General features: G+C 33.0%; 1 protein-coding gene across 6 annotated transcripts in view; it reads right to left on the bottom strand.

The window, feature by feature from the left end:
- LOC106462438 overlaps window positions 1–21,621 on the bottom strand; it is a 39,706-nt gene that overhangs the window by 11,332 nt on the left and 6,753 nt on the right. For 3 of the 6 annotated variants that reach the window (XM_022389705.1, XM_022389709.1, XM_022389710.1), the window contains exons 2-4: window positions 10,898–11,039; window positions 8,076–8,179; window positions 1,649–2,096 (exon numbers count right to left, since the gene is read on the bottom strand). In XM_022389705.1, the coding sequence (XP_022245413.1) occupies window positions 1,649–2,096; window positions 8,076–8,179; window positions 10,898–11,006 (661 nt within the window). In that variant the 5' untranslated portion in view covers window positions 11,007–11,039. Of the gene's footprint in view, window positions 1–1,648; window positions 2,097–8,075; window positions 8,180–10,897; window positions 11,040–12,146; window positions 12,439–21,621 lie in introns of all 6 variants that reach the window. The other 3 variants (XM_022389706.1, XM_022389708.1, XM_022389707.1) reach the window with 2 other exon arrangements.

The raw sequence follows: 21,621 nt of genomic DNA, 5'->3' as shown, positions 1-21,621 counted from the left end.
AACACACACACACACACACACACACACACACACACACATATATACACATGTATATATATATCATGATGATGATGATGATTGTGAAACATTAAATAGAATTATTAAACATTTTGTTATAAATATGAAAGTGTATTAAGCAAATATTAAGAAATATAAATGAAGAATTTTGGCATGAAGTTCCAATAATAATTTTTAGTTTTTAAAAAGGTTGTTTGAAAAACTTGTCACTATTTTTACATGGATAAACACCTTATCACAAATTACAAGCTCAGAAAAAGTCTGAAAATTGGTAGTTACAGTGTACTCTCTGAGTAAAGTTACTGGGGTGGTGGTTGGGAATTACACTAGTTTAGGTAACTTAGTTTGGTTTTTATACAAGTATAATTTGTCTACTGTGCTTCTAATTAACTTAGAACTTTACTACTATAATGGGGGCTGGAATGCCAATATTAGGAAGTAATTTTATCTTACTTTCTCCCAGTGGTAGAATCTTATTTTAATTTTATTCTATCTTACTATTTTGGAAAGCAGTCACTTTCCCACAACTGTCTGGAAGCAGTGAAGGGTGATATTGATGTTGGACGTTGTGCACTTGAGCACCCACATCTTTCTCATAACTTATATTTTTCTTTATGATTTTTTCTTCAACGTGTGAGACTGATAAACAGAGATTAAGACTGGTAGATGGTGTATCCCCTCCATAATGTGAGTCCTACTTCCACAGTCAACTCCAAAACCCAAGACACATTATATATCCTATATTATAGCCTGTACCCAGGGGATATCTTCATGCAGCATCTTAAATTTTGTTTGGGTTTGTTTTGTGTAACAACAGCCAACTTTACTTTCAACTGGTAATTTTCTTAATTTTTAAGAAATATCTTATTACTTTAGCAAGATAAATATCACAAAATCTTCTAATGCTTTGTCCTCAACATGTTGACTGACATCAATACCTTAAACTTCATCTTCAAGAGACCTATATGCAAGTTAAATATCTAGAAATGAAAAGACTTTAACGAAACTGTTTATAAATAGGTCGCTTATTCTATTATCAAGTTTAGAACAGATTCCTTTTACAAAAAACAGTGTAAGTAATTGCCTCAGCATGAAAATTAACAGACTTGGGGTTCAACACTAACAATGTCCCAGAATCTGGAGGGTGAAAGTATTTATAAAAGTGAAATACAATCATAGTAGCACATTCTTTGTACATGATGAAATACTAATCTACAAAATCTGGTTTCCCCACAACAACACATTCTCAGTAAATGTTGAAATACTAATCCAGAGAAACTGGTTCCAACCACTTTTCACAAAGTCTATACATAAAGAATTAAGAAGACAAGTTAAAAAAATCTGTTTTATAGTAACAATGACTGTTCTCTCCATCTATTTCCATTCAAATATAATTTTAACATCTTTTCAATTGCTTTGTTATTTTAACTTTAATGTCTTTTTCAAATTTTCTCTCATTATATTTATCACTTCAAAACATTTCACACAATATTTCAAAGTAGAGGTATAAAAAACACAAGATATATATAGTCTTGCATACTTCAATAACTTCTAAAAGATTACCAACCATTCAATCATTTCTCTTAGGTCAGTGTCAATGAATATACAGTTGTTAGATGTTTGTACTTACCAAATATACTTTCCAACCTAGGTTCAACACATCGTAAATCTTCTTGGAATTCAGTTTCTGTTTTCACTTTGATAACACCATACTGTGAACTATCCAGATCATCAGGCCATTCTGTTTTCACTTTGATGTCATATTCTGAACTATCCAAATCATCACCACTACTTTCACTGAACTTTGAAATAACCTCACTTTGTTGTAGATCATCAGGCCATTCTGTTTTCACTTTGATAACATCATATTTTGAACTATCCAAATCATCATCACTACATTCATTGAACTTTGAAATAACCTCACTTTGTTGTAGATCATCAGGCCATTCTGTTTTCACTTTGATAACATCATATTTTGAACTATCCAAATCATCATCACTACATTCATTGAACTTTGAAATAACCTCATTTTGTTGTAGATCACCAGGCCATTCTGTTTTCACTTTGATAAATGTATTCTAAAATCAATCACATTCAAAAGGTCAATAAAAATAATAGCTGATGCTATCACTAAAGTAAACAAATACATATTGCCTCCAGTTTATTAATATAAAACATGATGATATAAAACTAACATTATGTGTAATAACAGAAACTAAAACTCTTTTAATCTTTTTTAAATAAGCCCAAAACCAAAGGTGATAAAAAATATAAGAGAAGGAAGATTCATTTCTGTTAGATATAACTTTAGGTAAAGACACAATAACAGACATAAAATTTGTGTAAATTCAACTTTAATTAAAACAATATGAGCAGCGTAACATCTCTAGACAGTTAATATTAGGCAGAGTATTCATGATGAAATTTAGTTGAATGGATGGCAACTACCTGTTGTGGAAACACAAGTGTAGAGGACGACATTTCAAAAGTCTTCCGAACCTGAAGACAAAAAAGCAGAAGACTGTCGAAATATCATCCTCTACACGTGTGTTTCTACAACAGGCAACTGTCACCCACTCAACTAAGTTTTATCACAATGACAGAAATCTATCATTTCAAGGTTACGGAATTGAGAAAAACAAATACACCTGTAAGTTTCACAAATATTACATTTATCACGATCATTGTTAAACCATTAACTATTTCAATATGGACTCGGTCTCAGGGACCAACCTCAAAACCATTTATGCTTGTTACAGTTTTCATGCTATACTTTTTAAATTAGTAAATGTATGTTCATGTAATTTTGCATTTTATCAGTAAATGTTATAAGGCTTTCATATACAAAATATCAGGTTTTAAGACTTTAATGTTTTTCTCATGCCTTTAAAATTCTTTTAGAATGTTGACTATCCAACATGCAAAGTGATTTTGATTTGAAGATTAAAAAATACTTTTATGTATCATAACCTCTACATAATTATCAAATTTTTTTGAGAAAAAAATATTTATCTGTTATTTTCTCTACTGTATCTCTGTATGGTTTGTTTTGAAGATCAGATGAGGGGAACCACACCACTTCTGATCTAGGTATACTCTTTGCCCATGAGTGTAATGTGCAAGATATAAGGGCAGAAATTGAGCGGAGCACATCTTAGTGGGAGAGAATGTGGTAGTAAGTGATCCTAACAAGAGCAAGAAAAGGTAACTCAATCCAATAAGAGAAAAGTTGGTAAACAAGGATGCACCCCTGGATGTATAATGGCTAGAGTACAGCGGATAATACTCGGTAAGTCAACTACATCCAAAACCACCTCAAGAGATACTGACATTCATGCGAAGGTTAGATAAGGATCATACCATCTTCACCTCAAACCCTAGAATCACAATGTTTCCAGGGTATGACACGAGCAGTATCTCTGATCTATCAATCCATGAACTGGCATCAGATATCGAAAGGATGTCTATTGCATGGAATCACTCCTCCAACCATCCAATGACAATAATGTTCCCGTAAAAAGAGAATGAGGGATAGTCAAGAATAGAACTCTAACAATCCCATGTACCACCAATGTGACACACAACTCAGATGGAGTAATTGAGGGAGGAAGATAGACAGCCCAAACTCATGTGAGGACTTATAGTGATTGGTTCACTCTAATCCAAAACCTCCTTCCAGGATACCAACATCCACATGAAGGTAGAATGAGGGTTCTCAATTGAAAGGGTGAACTGCATTTTTGATGAGTCAACTCTAGTGGTTGTGTAAATGGTATCAGGAGACCACGTCATACAGCAAGGTGACGGCTCAATGCCTCTGTTGGCCATGTCTCATCTACATCAGCAGAACTCTACTGCTCCGCTCTCGCTTGAATGGCTAAAGGCCTTCTTTTTTGTGGAACCCATTCAGAGGGGTGCCTCCAAGGTCAACCATCCCAGCAGCTTGGAACTAGAAAGTGGTGAGGAAAGGAGGGTGACAATGCTGTGGAGAGTCCAGAAGAACATGCCGTGTTATTCACTTGAGGCATGGCAGGGATGGGCAGCAATCCTTTTCTGCTTTACCCATGCAATCCATGGGCGGTATGATCTGACATGGGCATGTTTATGAAGATAAATTTTGTGAGGTTATTCATTATCAAGCAATCTTGTGGAACACCCCATCTCAACGACAAGAGTGCAAAGTCATGGAAGATAAAGCAAGAGTCAACATGGCTGTACAGTGCAGATTTAGTATTAAAGAATACCTGGTCAGGCACCTACTCGCCACTGATCAGGATTCATGGGATAAACAAGCAGATAAAGATAAAAAGTATGGATGAAAACTTACCAAACAGAGTCATACCGAAGTCTGAAGAATGGTCAAAGGTGGCAGACGAAACTCCAAAGAAGAGGAAACTGCAGTATGATGAAGATAGTGGGAGACATACTGGGAGTGGTCCATATGTGGGATTGTAGAATCTCCTCCATTGGACGACGAAGATGAGTAGTGAGGTATTGGATCTAATGGGAAGAAAAAGGTAGGGAAGAATAGGCCAATCGAAGCAAAAGGAGGACCCAATTGGTAAGGTTAGAAGGTCAAATGTCACGAAAAGAGGTGAAATACCAAGGGATAAAAAGTCAGAAACCTGTATTCCGAAAGGTAGCAGTACGGGCTATATAATAATGAAGAGCCTTGACTGGATACAGAAGCATATCTAGATCTACCCGAGGGTAAAGAGGGGATGTAGAAGGAATGAAAATAGAATAAAAGGAGAAACAAACCTCCCAAGCTGCCAAGGTTTTCAGGCAAAGGGAACAATACAGATAAAAAAAAAATAGGTAGGGTGATAAATGGTACGTGAAACTTCAATGGCAAACAGATCCAACCGTTGACAACCACAAGCTAAGAGAAAAAAGAAATATCATCTTGCCAAGGACTAGACGATAGCCAAGCATGAAGAAGTAAATCATGAAGGTTAGGATGGAGGACATGTGATCAAGGTTGATGAAGAAGGGAGGGAGAAGTGGATGAGAGAAAGGGAGTAGTAGTTGTAACCTTGTAAACCATGGCTGAGCTGATCAAGAAGGAGCAATCAGGTAGACTCCACAAAGAGTGGAGTGGACAAGAAAAATCACACAAAGTAAATGGATGAATAAGTATGCATAAAGATACCAGTGTGACCAACCCAGGCTAAAGGCATCTACTGCCAGAGCCTGTGGATGAGGTACAGGCAACCAAACTAGAGGCAACTTTGTGCTGAGGCCAATAGCAAAGGCTTCCCTGAGGAGAGAACCCCACCAAACTCTGATGGCAGAAAATACAATCAAAGTCCTCGTCAGCCAGCAAAGGCTCAGCAGTTTCAGGAGGAGCTATGGTGAAGTACAGGGAGAAGAAATGGACCATTTAATGTTAGATCTTCTGACTTATAAAAGCAGATAAATCCATCGTTAGGTCGCCCGCATCCGAGAAAAAATCTAGTCACTGTTGTAACCCCCAAAGTGCTAAGGTTAATTTCAGAATGTATTGCACAGAAACGTTTCACCAAACTTGAGTGCAGAAATAAAGTAACTGCAATTAACTGATAAATATAAGTATAAGAATCTGGTTGAAAAATAACCACTTTGTGAGGAAAAAAAGTTGAAAATGCAGCAATAAACAAACAAAAGAGCATTTCCGAACTTAAATGCTGCCAAACGAGAAGTGATAGTTTGGTAGATGAGTGTAGAGGGAGTCACATGCATCATGTGAGCATATCATGCTACTATTGGTTAAGAGGTGACATGATGATTTGCATAGGAGACATGTTGGAATACAGTAATTCCCTCAGGGGGGGAGTGGAAGGCTAGTGCCATGCATAAAGAAAAATTTTGCACATAGAGAGCAGCACTGAATGAGAATAGCTAATCTTGTGAGTGGAGGTAAGAACGTATCGAAAGTTGTTAAATTTACCCTAAGAATCTTGTTTTTCTATTCTAACACTTGTATTACCTTTGTCTGCTTTAGTGATCATTAAACTATCATTCTTAATTTTATATTTTATAGATTCAATCAGTTTGAACTCCTATCTCCTTTCATAACATAGTTCTCAAAAGTTTCAATAATATTTGCTTTGTTACAGACTTGTCATTAAGTGTTAATCCCACTACAAGATTTTTACACTCAACCTGGTTTTGGGATCATGTTTTAAATTTTTACTTACTAAATTGCATTCATTTTTCGTCAACTTTGATATGGAAAGTTTAGTAATTTTGGATAGAAATTTCAGTGGTATAAATTCCAGTATTTGAAACTATAGGTCACAAGGGTCATCCGTTTTTTTTTTAACTTTAGGAAGACAGTAACAAAAAAACTCTTCACTGAACATTTGATGGTCTATGTAATAAATAATTTTGCTTTTCATAAGAAAACATTACCCTTTCCTATTTTTAATAAGTATTTTTGTACTTAGACTTCCCTTGCAGCTGTAGCATAATGGTGTACTTTACAAACTTAGTTGAAAAACTGTAATGTCTTCAATTTTAAATATTCACCTTAATTTAAGATTACAATACTATTTACTTTGTCAGATTTAGGAATATTAATACTTTCATTTTTGCTTAGATTCTTCAAAGTTGTTCATTCTTCCGAGCTTAATTTTAGAAACCTTTTACATCCACAATCATAATTATATAGAAAAGTAAACACTACACATAACCCGAGATCTAACATTACTAAATGATTTATCAGTAAGACCATATTCCTTGGTATACAATGATGGAAAAACTGTTCAAATTGTACAAAATAATCAAGGACTACAATACATCTTAAGAGAACAATGGACAAAGCTTCTTTCTATCTCTTACTACAGATCCACATACTGCTAGAGGTTTCTACTGGCTATAATTGAATAGTGCGAAACCTGCTCTTTCTATTGGTTATTGCTATTGAACTTACTTACAAAAACAGCTTTGACTTTGCATTGTTGGAAGGTATCCAAGAGTTAATGAGATACAGCTGAAACTTTACTTTGACAGTCTATATTAGCCACTCACAGTTTTTTGTATAAGAGCTCTTAAAGTTCAGAAATATAATGGTGAGCAAATCATGTGACAGCAAAACTGCAGTTTTAATTGTTGTTTTAGATGTTTCTTTTTAAAATAAAGGATTAAACTTAGATAATATAAATCTTTAAATTATAGCATACTTAAATTACTATAACTACATTTATAGTAAAGTGATTTAATTACATTTTGAAAGTAACTCAGTAACATGCACAGAAAGGGATTTAAAAATGGCCTTGTTTCTATAGAGTTAATGATACAATAAGAACTGTGTAATATCTGTAGACAGCTAACACTACTGATACAATATAAGCAGTGTAACATCTGTGGACGGCTAACATTAATGATACAATATAGGCAGTGTAACATCTGTGGACAGCTAACATTAAGGATACAATATGAGCAGTGTAACATCAACAGACGGTTAACATTAATGATACAATAAGAACAGTATAACATCTATGGACAGTTAACATTAATGATACAATAAGAATAGTGTAACATCTGTGGACTGTTCACATTAATGATACAATAAAAACAGTGTAACCTCTGTGGACTGTTCACATTAATGATATAGAATAAGAAAAGTATAACATCTGTGGACTGTCCACATTAATGATATAATACAAAAAGTGAAACATGCTACACATTTAATATTTACTCTACAATAATACTATAAAATTTGTGCATTGCAAACATTAATAACACAATAAGTAGAGTGTAACATCTGTGAACTGTTAACATTAACCGTAAAATAGTAAGTGTAATGACAAAGCTAGCATTTATACTAGAATATGAACAGTGTAACATGTGTAGACACATTTAATCCCACATTAAGTAACAACAAGAACAGTGTAGCACATGTGGATAGCTAACATTAATGATATAATAACACTGTGACAGCTTTAGAAAACAATTTACTCAAGTTTTAGTGAATTTTTTTAAGACTATGAGTACAAATAAACCCCAAAAAATATTATTACATCTATATGATCACTTCAATAACAAAATTGTAAATTCTTTAGTTTACAAACTACCTCAGTTTTCTCTGTTGCTCCATACTGCTCTTCTTGTTCCTCTTTTACTAGACCAGACTTCAAAATGGTATGTAAAGATCTTTCTTGTAAGGAACCTCCTTCTCCTGTTGGTAGAATTATAAATAATACAGATTTGTCTGTAACAAGCCTGAATATAAATCATGCTTCACTAAATCATAATCAAATATCATACAATGTATAACTTCTACAAGTTTTATAGATACACTAACATCCACCAGTAAAGTATCAATTACCAGTAAAGTGTAGAGAATAATTATAAATATTATTAAAACAAGAAACACTGTTATATTCTTGTGTAAACAGCAACAAACACACTGGAGATAAGAACAAAATCAAAAAAAACATCTATGAAGGAGCAAATTTATTATTATTATATATTATATATTTATCATAATACATAATAATAATAATAATATTATATCATTTTGTATAATATCTTGTACATAAATATATTTACATGTATCACGTCTTGTAGTTGTTGTTGTGAAATTGTTGCATAATGATTGAATTGTTCTCTACGGCAACCATACGTCATTTCTCCCTATTTCCATTCATCATTCGATCAAAGCACCATTTAGCATGAAGATGTATCGCCATGTACATTAGCTGAGGTAATAAAATCTAAACCAGTAAAAATTATGATGTTTCTGTTAAAGAATGTTTCAACAGTCAGTCCAATTGTGGATGCAGCCATCCATAACCTTATATAAAAGACTATATATTTTGAATTTGTTGGAAATGAAAATGCAAATGGATCCCAATCCCAAAGTGTTTTGTAAATTATATTTGCCCAAAAAGAATAGTTACAGTGCCAATAAGAAATCACTTTTTAATCTAAAAACACATCAGTTACAAACATTTCCATAAATTCAAGGATTTTGAATCTTGCATCAAGAGAGGAACAGATGTAAACAAAACAAGCAAACAAACATGTGCAAATTCTATGATTATGGTTGTGTTTATCATTCATTTATTATTTCCTCCTATCTTTTAGTTTATCTATAAATTTTAGTTGCATTAAAATGCTAAATCACCTTCTACCTAATCATTTGTATTTTGAGTAAATATTTGTGTATGATAAAACTGACACTAGCTTCCCTTCCAGTGATGTACAGATACTATTAATGTAGCAGAAGAGTATGTAAAGTTTTGATCACATGAGGTTGTACTCTCATGACCTACTCTGTAAATAAATACCCTGTCAAAAATTCAGTAAGAGAGAGAAAGTCATGAGATAGTTACTCAAGAATATAGTTATTGCTGTATGTTAATCCATTTTGTTATTAATATTGAAAGGTATTGTTGGAATATTGTATTAGCTGTATCTTTTTTTTGGAATTAGGTTTTTTCTTTCTGGTTCTTTGTCCTGATTCCATTATTATTGATTTACTAATATTAATGACAAATTGTATAAAGTTCTGGCCAGGCACTTGTTTATTAACTGTCTTTTGGTAAGTGTTGAATATATTTCTAAATGTTGTTATTGTGAATACCTTTTTTGTTCTTGTTGAACCCGCTTGTAGTGGTGGCATGTTCATTTTAGACCATTACAAAAGGTCACATGAAGCAGCAGAGACATGGGTTCATACTTCCAGTATGAGAAAAACTGGGGAAAAAGAAACAGAACAATCACTCTTGAAGCCTTCACAGCTGCTAGTGTCGGGAAGGTTAGACAACATAAAATAAATGTACTCTAGTTGTTTTCGTCATTGAAGAAATGTTTCCTTTCAAATTTGTTGAATTGTAAGCTTTGAAAAATCTTACTCAGACATTACAGCCGCATAAAATTGTTTAGTGAGAAAGCCCTAAATTGTGCAATTAATAATGATAAACTGAAAAAGATGCTTGGCACATTAGAGTGGCTTGTGACACAGCCTAACACTCTATAGGTTTTTCATCTCAATCATATCCCTTTCACCTCCTTAAACCATACACTAGCATCTCAATATACCAGTGATAGTGCTATCTAGAGTTCTTCTAACAATCCACATACTGCAACAGTTATGGTTAACATCACCCAATACATCACAGACCCAATCTATAGCCTTTCTTAGAAAAATAAAAAAAAGGATGAAAAAGCTCTGTACCTCAAGTTAACATGCTATACATTTCTCTAAATCAGTCAAATTTCTTAGATTAACACTCAGCCAAACCCTAAAATGTAATAACATTTTAATAACATCACACATAACGAGTAACAGAATTGCACATTTATTTCACTTAGGTGGAACTAATTAAGGCTGCAAAAGTAAAACTATAATCACCATTAATAAAGCATATATCAGACTGCTACTTAAAAAAAATTAAAGTTTTTGGATTGGAACAAATTGACATGAAGACAAACAGCAAAGACTTTTGAAATGTTGTCCTCTACACTTGAGTTGCATAAGTAGATTAAATAGTCACCAATATACTTCTACTAATGCTTCTCTAATAAGCAGTTGTCACCCATTTTACAGTCAAATCAATATGATTACTCTGCCTAAACTACCAATCAAAGGATAGTTGACCACTTCATTGTCATTTCAAAGGTCTCAGATTTAACCTCACCACAGGTGTTGGTATAGAATGTAGTCATTTTAGGTTTCAGATAATTATTTATTGAAATCCAAAATAAGCAAAAGAATCCAACTTAATTTTACTGGTATACATACCTGCCACATGATATCAAATCACTGTTTACAATAAGAAATTTCCAATGAATGATGGGAAATTCTGGCAAACTGTTAAACAGGTCACATTCACACAGTTTGTATTTAGAAAGAACAAAAAACATTTAAATTCTAGAGATATACACTTACTACTTGGTAATGTAAAAGTTTTATCTTCATTTTTCATCAATTTGATATTTAACAAAGCCTCCTGCTTCTCATCACAAAATGGTTCAGCCTTTATCTTTAATACTTCCATGGTTATGTCTTTATATTCTCATCAAAACCTGCACTTAGATTACGGAAAAACAGGTTAAGAATTAGATTACAAAGTTTCATCAAATACTCACTTCAAAATTCACATTACCTTGAAAACTTTTATAAAAATTCATAAGCTTCTTAACATCTTTACACTTGAACTATTACAAGTTCTCTTTATCTAACATTAACTGTTTATAAAGCAAAATGTCTAGTAACAAAACAAGAAAATCTTTACCAAAAGTTTCATATAATTTAAACATGAGTGTAAGTAGGTTTTACTCCACTATATGTGTGTGCGTGCGTGTGTGTGTGTGTGTGTATACCTCATTTATAAAATTACACAAAGTAGGATATTACGGGAACTACCGAAATACTAAACTCTAAACCTTTATACTTTATAAAGTTTCACTGATGAATAGAAGCATTGTATATACTAACTGTTTTGAGAAAATAATGTAAGTATACAATAATATAAACTAAGTATTTTAATGGTAAATACAAACATTATATGTATCAAATATTTTGTGTTTAACATTATGACAGATAATGAGGGTAAACAATAATATAAACTTTGTTAAGTATTTTATTGATACACACAAACATTATATGTATCAACTATTTTGTGTTTAACATTATGTGACAGATAATGTAAGTAAACAATAATATAAACTAAGTATTTTAATGGTAAATACAAACATTATATGTATCAACTATTTTGTGTTTAACATCATGCGACAGATAAGGTAAGTAAACAATAATATAAACTTTGTTAATTGTTTTGATGAGAAAAATAAACATGCATATCAGAACAGTTTAGTGTTTAACATGCATCAAACTTCTGTTGGTTTCAAATTAATGTGATTTATTACATTTAAAAGAAACAAATACCAGTGATCATCAACTTTACAAACAATCTGTTAGAAGAGTACACTTGATACAGCTGTACCTCACTAACTACTCCATTTTTCATTAGTTTTTACAATTAATAAACATAATATCATGAACTATAAAAAAACACAAACAGAAGAAACTACATGAAGAGCAAGAAAGAAAGAAAGAAAAAAAATACATTTCCTTATAATGATTTGTAAATTGATTATGTTAAATTCAACTAAATATTCAACAAACAGGAACTTACTATCATCAGCATAAAGTTCCCTCATTGATAGATTGTACTAGGGACTCTCCAGGTGTGAGGACAGGAATCACACCCAACAGCAAGCACTGAACAGAGGCAAACAGTGTTAATCCTTTAATCCAACTAACAGGATAAAAAAAAAGACAGAAAAGAGTCAGAAAGAAGAAGGTTGAGCAGCTTAGTTGGGAGGACACCATGTGAAGAGGCCTAAGGATGAAAAACCCCACAAAAGGCCTGCATAAATGAAGGGTATCAAATGGAGTTCCCCGAGACCTCCAGAAGATAAGGTATCCTGAAAAAGCAAGTTCAAGAATCAAAGAAAGTGAACTGAGAAAAAGTTAATGAAGGAAACACTACAGTCTGAAGGATAGGTTAACATGACCTTACTCTAGCAAAGGTAAGGAAAACATGAAGAGGAAATTAGAAGTAATAGAGACTAAATGTGCAAGAAGAAGAAAACCAATAAATTGGAAGAAGAAATTCATGGGATGGGAGCACTAGAAGGATAGAATTCCAAACACAGGCCATAGACAACGAATCTTAAGTTCAAGAAAGATGTGTAAACTGAAAGAACCTGTAATAATGCAACATCGGGTGAGAAAAGGGGGATGGGAAAAACACGAAGTGTAGTTCACTTCAGAAAACAACAATTAAAAGAACAAATGTCACATAGCAGAGTTATCAATGAAAACAGGTGAATGTTATATTGGTTAGGAATAGAAGAATCAGAAGTAGAGGAAGATTATGGGAAGAGTTGTTTAAAGATGTCCATATACAAGACAATTTCAGCATAAGGTACATAAACAGAAGTACTGGGTCTACAATGAACCAACTAGGTAATTTACTTAGTGATAAAATTACTAAATGTCTTAATTCTTATATACAATGAAATAAGGTGTGGCAACTCATTTGAAAGAGTCTGGACCTATACAAGTTTTGTAAACATTGATAACAGAACTTGCATGCAATAAGGTAAATGAAGGAGAAACCACGAATATTAATGTTTTAATGTCTTGCACACTCTGTCCTGGTACTGTATATAAACACCTCATTCAGATAACTTTATCACTTTTTTTAAACTGATACTATCCCAGTCTGTAACACCAGCTCTTTTGTGAGGAAGAATGGCAAGAGTGTGTGAAAGGAGGTAAGTATTATTGGAAATACACTGTCAATTTAGGAAAATGTTAACTTCCAGAATATACATACCTCAACTCCCACTTATAGCTAGAATCCCACATTGAGAAGGTGAAGAGGCCAGTGAAGGCATTACCCATACAGAAAGTGTCTACACAGATCATGGGTGTACCAAGATAAAAGTGGTACCCAAGTGGGAGAACCACACTACATTCATAACAAGTATGCTCTTCACCTTGAACTTAGTATCAAAGATGGAATTGTACATGAATGATCATCACTATAGGCCAGCCCCAACCAGACAGCTGAGGTTCAACTACTTGGAGTTGGAATTAAGAGGTCTTGGTCCCTATACCCCATGTTGGTGGCTAAGTCAATTGGACCACAACATTATATATAGATATACTTTTGATTGGTTTGTTTGGAATTAAGCACAAAGCTACACAATGGGCTATCTGTGCTCTGCCCACCACGGGTATCGAAACCCGGTTTCTAGCGTTGTAAATAATCGCAGACATACCGCTGTGCCACTGGGGGGCCTTTTGATTGGATCCCAACCTGTATCCACATAGTGATGTGTCCAAACCACCAGAATCACGGCAAAAATATATGCAACACCAAAGTGGATAAACCTTCTCCTCCACTTGAAGAAGCCCGAAAGACAACACCCAGGCTCAGAATGACAGGTTCATGCAAGCCTTACTCACCCAAAAGAACAGAACTCATCTGGTCTGGAATTATGAACATTCATCCTCAATCCCCAACCAAGTGGGCAAGGAGCCTTCCACTTGCCCCCAGAATTATGGGGAGGACATGGAACAACTGTGCTCAACCAAGGACCCAGGATGGGACCACTCTACATTTGTAATTACAAGGAGATAGTGAACCTTCTTTCATAAACAACATACTAAACCAATATTGATCAAGTAGAAGAGCCATGCACACCCCAACTGGATAGCTAAGTATCAAATCTGAACCAGTATTACAAGTAGGTCCCCAGGTAGGCTAATGCCAGTCCTACCCAGAAGTGACCCTGAAAGGTGGAAATAAAAATGCTCACCCCTCTGGATAATCTAGCAGAAATGGTTAAGATAGCTACAGGGGGTAAGCAAAAACCCTCAGATTAAGAGACTGCCAGATCAAACAAATAACGTGAGATAAATGTATTGGAGAATGTCCACATACCAGTCTGCACAGTGACCTCCAGCGAGCAATTCGACCTGGCTGCTAAGGACATAGAAATGTGATGAATCTGATGAGGGAAACCAGGAAATAGATGTGTATGATCCCTGGTCACTTAAAGAATTACTTGTATTCTCATCCCAAAGGCACGAAGGATTCAAGTGATTCCCACATTCCCAGAAGAGAAAGAACCTTCTGTGCAGTGGGAGAAGAAGAGGCAAAAGTGTGGCTTCCTATTCTATAGTATGAGCAGAATGGGAGACAGCTGAGCCTGACTGAAAGATGAGATGAAAAATACCAAGACTGATGATATATTGAATTAGAACAAGAATAGATGTTGCAGTCCTGCAAGAGAAGCCTGAAAGCATAAACTGGATGTGATGGTCTAACAATTGACGAGATGTTTCCAGCAGTAACCAATTGTCCATGGAATGGTTTGTGCAAAGTGCAATGGAATGAATGGGACAAGAAAACTCAAACAATACATGTTAATCCTATGTGAGGCCAAATGAAAAACCTGGAACTGTAGTACCTGACCCTTGTGCACCACAAATGCCTATAGTAGTTGGACTCTACTGCTAAGGCAAAGTACATATAGGACCCAACTACAACCAAGTTGGACATTTACAATCCCAGTAAAAAACAACACATATTGAGGAATGATTGACTTGTGAACCTTGGAGAATCTAGACATTAATACAGACAAGGAAGACTGAGACTTGACACCAATCTCCAGTCTTCATAGGCCCAACAACTAACAGGAACTAACCTAACTTTCTCACTACCCCATACCAACCAGACTCAGATAACCCTAAAACTAAGTTCCTATTCCTTATTAACTGTAGGAGATGGAAACCCTACAGGTTGAGGGGATAATAGTGAGGAAGATGTGAACTGAATGACCAATTGTGACCCAAGGACCTGCAGACTTCTGGATCGATGGGTAAGATTACCACACATCCAGAAAATCTTGAAACAAAGCTCCCACCACAGCACCTGAAGGTATACAATACTCAACAATGCTGCTGGCAATCTGACTAAGCACATACATAAGAAAGATAATACTTCAAGTTTTCATTAAAATTTTAAAATAATATACTAAAATTTCCATAGCTTGCAAAGAAAAAAGAATATATCTAAACAAAGCAGTGCTGAAGAAATCAGTGAGCTTTTGTAATATATAACATGCTCAAGGGGAGTACTCTACATGAAAGATGTGTTGCTCTCCTGTTGATGAAGGACTGTATTCTAATGAAGGTTGTATCATAGACTTGTACAGTACACCTTTATAGATGTAAATACAGTAGTTTCATTTACAGGCTTGACACAAGTACAAAAACATTATTGTAAGGGAGCAAAGTAATAGCAATCCCTTCTTTGGGGAAGTGAGTTGTATTTCTCAATAACCTGGTATAAGCTACAACAGGAAAATTTAATTGATAAATTTATATTAGGCCTAAACAATTCCACTCTTCTGTTTGTTTTCCCGAGTGATTTTTAATAGTGGATGAGTTAAAATTCCTGGTTGGTTCTCCTATAGGATGAGTGTATCTTTACACAAGAAATATAACAATTCAATGTAAAAATATGTGCTCAATTAAACATGGTAAACAAATGTTAAACTGGAAGGAAAAGAAATATGAATTGTTGCTTCAAAGTAAAATTGGATGTTTTCCATTATGAGTGCATTGTTTGGGAGTATCTAGATGAATTTGACTGTTTAAGAAGTTATCACACAGGATCACATACAAAAGTTGTAATGAGACCCAAAACTCAAGCGAGAATACCATTAGATGAATTTCAGAATGTCTTGAAAGGCATGTTCAAGCTGTATTATTATTATTATTCACCAAACTGCAGGAGAGAACTTTATCAAGTTACTGTTTTATTGGATCAAGAATTAAAGCACATTGGTGTTGTTAACAAATATGCTGGGATGAAATAACTGAAGAAAAGTATGTAAAACAAGAGTTCAAGGCAAATGCTGAGAAAATTTGTTATTGAAACTGAAAATGGTGAATTAGAGCAGTGGAAATGACTATGCTCAGACAAAGAAGAGAACAAGGTAACTATCTGACTGACAATGACAAGCTATTGTCGTCAAACAAATTTTACCTTGTAGGGGAACCACACACTCTGTTCATATTTGATTTTCACCTTTGGACAAGTAAGAATAACAGTTCAAATGAGTTCAGAGGTTATAGATATGAAGAAATTGAAAAAATTAAATTACTGATTTTCAAGGACAAGTCTCTGTTTAATCTGAAAAGACATCTGGATTTTTCTTGTTTTCCAAAAATTGTCTGAGTTAATGATTCTAGCTTTATCCCAGTCTAACCATTATTTTTTTTTTTGCAAGATATGACTTATGTTCCAATTCTACAACTGGTTCATCCTGCAAGGTAACAAATCTTCATTAACACACAAAACACAAGAGGGTCTTCTGTATGTTATCAGTCTGGGAAACAAATAGATCTTACTACTCTCAAATACATTTAAATTACATATCACTTTTAAGATCAACAGTAATAAATAATTACTGTGATTATTCATCAGGTGGCCACCCTGAAACAGCCTGACAGACATAAAACAATATGTTCATTGTTGTCCTGTATCTCACACTTCTAAGACACTTCAGTAGCTTGTCAGTAGTTTTATGATGCCTACTGTTTCAAAAATATTCATGACAACTTTATGGCCTTGATTATGTTGGTCCATTATCACACACTGCAGAAGGATACCAATCTATCTGTGTATTTGTTATTTCACCAAATGGGTAAAGATATTCCATATCAGAGAAAGTACAGTTAAAACCACTGAAACATTATTAGTATATGAAGTAATTGTTTAACACATTTTACCTACCAATTTAATAACAGATAGGGGACTAAATTTGTAAGTCACTTGTAGGATTCATTTTCAGTTAAGATAGCTTTATTTTTCTAACAGGGTGTTTTGCCTTTGAAATGAGTTGTCTTCAGATGTGTTAGTTGCAGTTAATTTAAGGGAAAACTTGATACATATTTAGATGATAAGAGCTGGTTTGAATGTTTTATTTTAGCTTATTGGATGGGACAGCTTGGATGGGCCAACATCCTTTGTTATCCTTAAATTATGTAAAATTACCATAATATACAACAAAATGTAGTACGAAGATCATACTCATAGTAAAAAAAAAGACTTATGGGTGAAAAGGTACAGTGATGTCTTGTGTTCTTAGATAGCACTCAGTCCATAACCACCAAAGTAACCATGAGACCAGTTATACTATATATAACCTTTGATATTGTATACGTATCTTTATGAAATTTCATACTTATCAGTAATTGTTACAAGGCTTTCATACACAAAATACCAGATATTATAATTAAGCATTAAGATTTTTTAATTAAAGTCTTGCTCATGAAGTTTTTCTTTTGAAATGTTGACTATCTAAGATGCAAAGTAATTTTTCAGTTTAAGATTAAAAATACTTTTCTTCATTTTGTCAAAATTGTTAAATTTCCTTTGCACAATCTGTATAACCTCCCAATATTATTTTATTTATTTACCTTATCTCTATTCAGTGTTGATAAACTTGCCTGACCGTGTAACTGGCATAAAAAATATTAGCAAACAAATCTCAATTATGTTTTTTTCATCCTACAGTGACAGCAACTTGTAACCGGAAACCACAAATATTTATTCTAAATAGCTTAAATCTCATAACATTATATATTTATTTATATTTATTGATTGACCTTTTGACCTTTGAGCCATGTCTAACAAACAATAGTGACACAGAAGTTGCAATCATGTGGCACATGTGCAGCACATTACATATGAAACAGCATAAGTGGCATATGTCTAAGCTTTGCAGCAGTGGACCAGTAGTTTAGTAAAATACAATCACATTTTGGTGACATGTGTACATATATATATATATTATTACTATTTCTAAATAACTTCTTAAATCTCAGTTACATATTTTTATAACATAGAACATTAATTAAAGAAACATAAAAACAATGATCTCTTTCATTTATGATAGTTACAAAGCTCATACTCGAGTGTTATACTTTGCTAAGGATCCTTGAATTTATCACATGGAGGATGTTAACCCTTTCCAGACAAGTCACGGTTGAAAGGCCATGTCATCTTGTTTATTGACTTGCATTCACAATTTTATTAAACTACTATTTCATGAATTTATGTCAATAAGTTTGGTATCAAACTGTAGACTTCAAATCAAATTTTAGTATTATACCTTACTCAATTTCTTAATTTAAAAGTAAATATTAAGAAAACAGAGTTAAACATCAATTTTTGTGTTGAATGCAGCACTGGTTCAAATTAAGTGTTTGTGATATCAAAATACTAAGTCTGTAGTTTTGTATGAATTAGGAACTCAAATTACCAATACTTACAAGCTAGAATATAAAATAAGAGCCTCTTGTCCTTTCAATTTACTAAGATATTGGCCAAGTAATAAATCAAACACAGTGGCACCCCACCCACCTCTTTCAATTTTTGGAAATGCTCCCTTATATGCACTTACTTCTGCGTATGACATGAAAAACCATTTGGAAGCTCAGAATGTCCCCCTAGTGGCTCTCTCAGCCATTTTAACATCTTTGGGCACCATCTCTTTCTTTCGAACCAAGATTTCAAGGAGATAGGTTGTGTTTCTAGTTTCTCAAAATTTCGTATTTTTCTAGATTGAAATCCAGCTTAGTTGTTAAGCTTGATAAATCATATTGGAATTCTATGGTATCGATATAGTAATTTATGATTTTTTGGGAATTCAAAAAAAATATATATATATATATATATATAAAACCTCAAAAAATTATTTTGTTTCATATACTCCATGTGCAAAATTTTAAAAGGCTTAGCAACCTATGTCAAGCAGCAACCGAGTAAGTACAAAGGTCATAACTATAAGAGTTAATTGTTTGCTTTACTTCTATATTTACTGTTCTGTTTTAAGAAAAAATAAGTTTAAGAACTTATTTCTAAATAGCAATAATCTACATACATATATAATGTGTAATAATTCAAATGTGACTGTATTTTACAAAATACTAGTTTACTAAAACACAGCCAAGACAGGTCACTTTGTAAAGACTAAAGGTAAGTTGTATTATTGGATATGGTAACATGAGAGCACGCATGCTGCGTCCTTGTAACTTCTGTATTGTTAGCCTGGCATGGCTGAAAAGTTAATATAATAAAAATAATGGATATATAAATGTATAATGTTATGAAATGTAAACTATTTAGTCTAAACATTTATGTTTTTGTGTTATAATTTGTAGTCATTCTAGAATGAATAAGGCATAATTTATATTTATTTCCTAATTGTTTTAACGTAATTATGAGATTGGTCAAATCAACCAAATCCGTACAGAGATTTGTTACTGAAAATAACATATAAAAGATAGTTTTTTTTCTTAAAAAACATTTGATAGCTATCTGGACATTATAAAGATTTTGCATGTGAAATTTGAAAATTTTCTGATGCACAAAAGTATTTTTAATCTTAAAATGAAAATTACTTTGCATGTTGGACAGGCAAAATACGAAAAGAAAAAAAATAGGTATGAGAAAAACATTGCTTTACAAACCTTAAGACTTAATAAAAAAAATTGATATTTTGTGTATGAAAGCATTGTAATGTTTACTAATAATCTGTCAAATTTCGTTAACATATGCTTACTAATTTTAAGTTATAGCATAAAAATTATAACAAGCACAAAATGGTTACAAGGTCAGTCCCAGGAACTGGGCCCATGCTGAAAGAGTTAAACAAAATAATTTTTGTAGGTTTTATATGTGCATTTTTAATTAACAAAACAAATAACTGTATCAATATCACAGAATTCCAATGTAATTTATCAGGCTTCTTAACTAAGCTGTATTTAGGTTTAAATAATATTTCCAATTGCCACTTCCTCTTACCTCTCTCTACTCTTTGAATTGGAAACTGAAAAGATGATTCTTTTCCCTAAACACCTTATAAACACTCGGAGAAAACACATAAAACAGAATAAGGGTTTTTGGTTGGTTATAATATAAACATGCAACTGAGCAAAGTAGGCTTACATAACTAAAATGTAAAAGGTGGGCAGAGCCACTTTGGTGGTTTCATGAAATATGATGATATCTTAGCAAATAGGAACGTAGGAGGTTTTTATTTATCTTTTAGCTTTTCAATATCATTAATTTGATTTCTAGCTTGCAAGAAACTATAGACATCATAAAATCTAATTTGAAGATAAGCAGGTGACAACAAACCACATGAAACAGAAACTGATAATTAGCTATCTTTTTTAATATTTAACTTTTAAATTAAGAAATTAAATATTGTAAAATACTAAAACTGGAACTATAAACTACAATTTGATGGCAAATGTATTGACTTATTTATAAAATATTAGTTTAATAAAATTTTAAATGCAAGTCTATTAATGTGATGATGTATCCTCTGACCCCCTTTTACCCAGTGATAGACTAATACCTCTCCTTTCTTCCATAATGCTACAATATTTCATCAAATATTCTTGCAAACTTACAAGATCTTTCTAATATTTTTGACAATTTACCTATTGAAACAATTATAAAAGCTCATTAGAACTTACTTCATTTTATACATACACTACTGTACATATCTACAAATGACAGTACAATACATTATACACTGACATGAAAGTCAGGTTATGATGTAACTCACTGTCATAGGAAAGATAAGCAAGCCAGTTCAAGAACTGTAAATTGAACATTGAATACACATTGTTATAAAGACCATGAAAAAATATTCTTAATATCAAAGTATGTTAATTAAGTTCCAACAATTACTTTAAATGCAAGAAACAATGTGAATATATATTATAAATATGATAATAATATTAAGATATGCTACTGGAAGAGTCATAATGGTGAAATAATTTGTCTTAAAACTTTACAAGTCCCCCATACTTGCTTGTGTCACTTATCTCTACTACTAGTAGTAATAATATTAGTGTGAACATATATTGACAGTATTACAGTTTAAAACCCAGACACCTCAGTTTCTACTTTACACTCATATGTAACAGGTGTCAATTTCCAAATTAAAGAACAGGTAAAATTATAGTTTCCTGAGCTATGTCAATGTCATAAGGCACTCATACCCAGT

The sequence above is a fragment of the Limulus polyphemus genome, unplaced genomic scaffold, assembly GCF_000517525.1.
Source record: "Limulus polyphemus unplaced genomic scaffold, Limulus_polyphemus-2.1.2 Scaffold1166, whole genome shotgun sequence".
NCBI lineage: Eukaryota > Metazoa > Arthropoda > Merostomata > Xiphosura > Limulidae > Limulus > Limulus polyphemus.
Note: the sequence above shows the minus strand (reverse complement) of the source record. Positions and strands in the feature narration are given on the sequence as shown.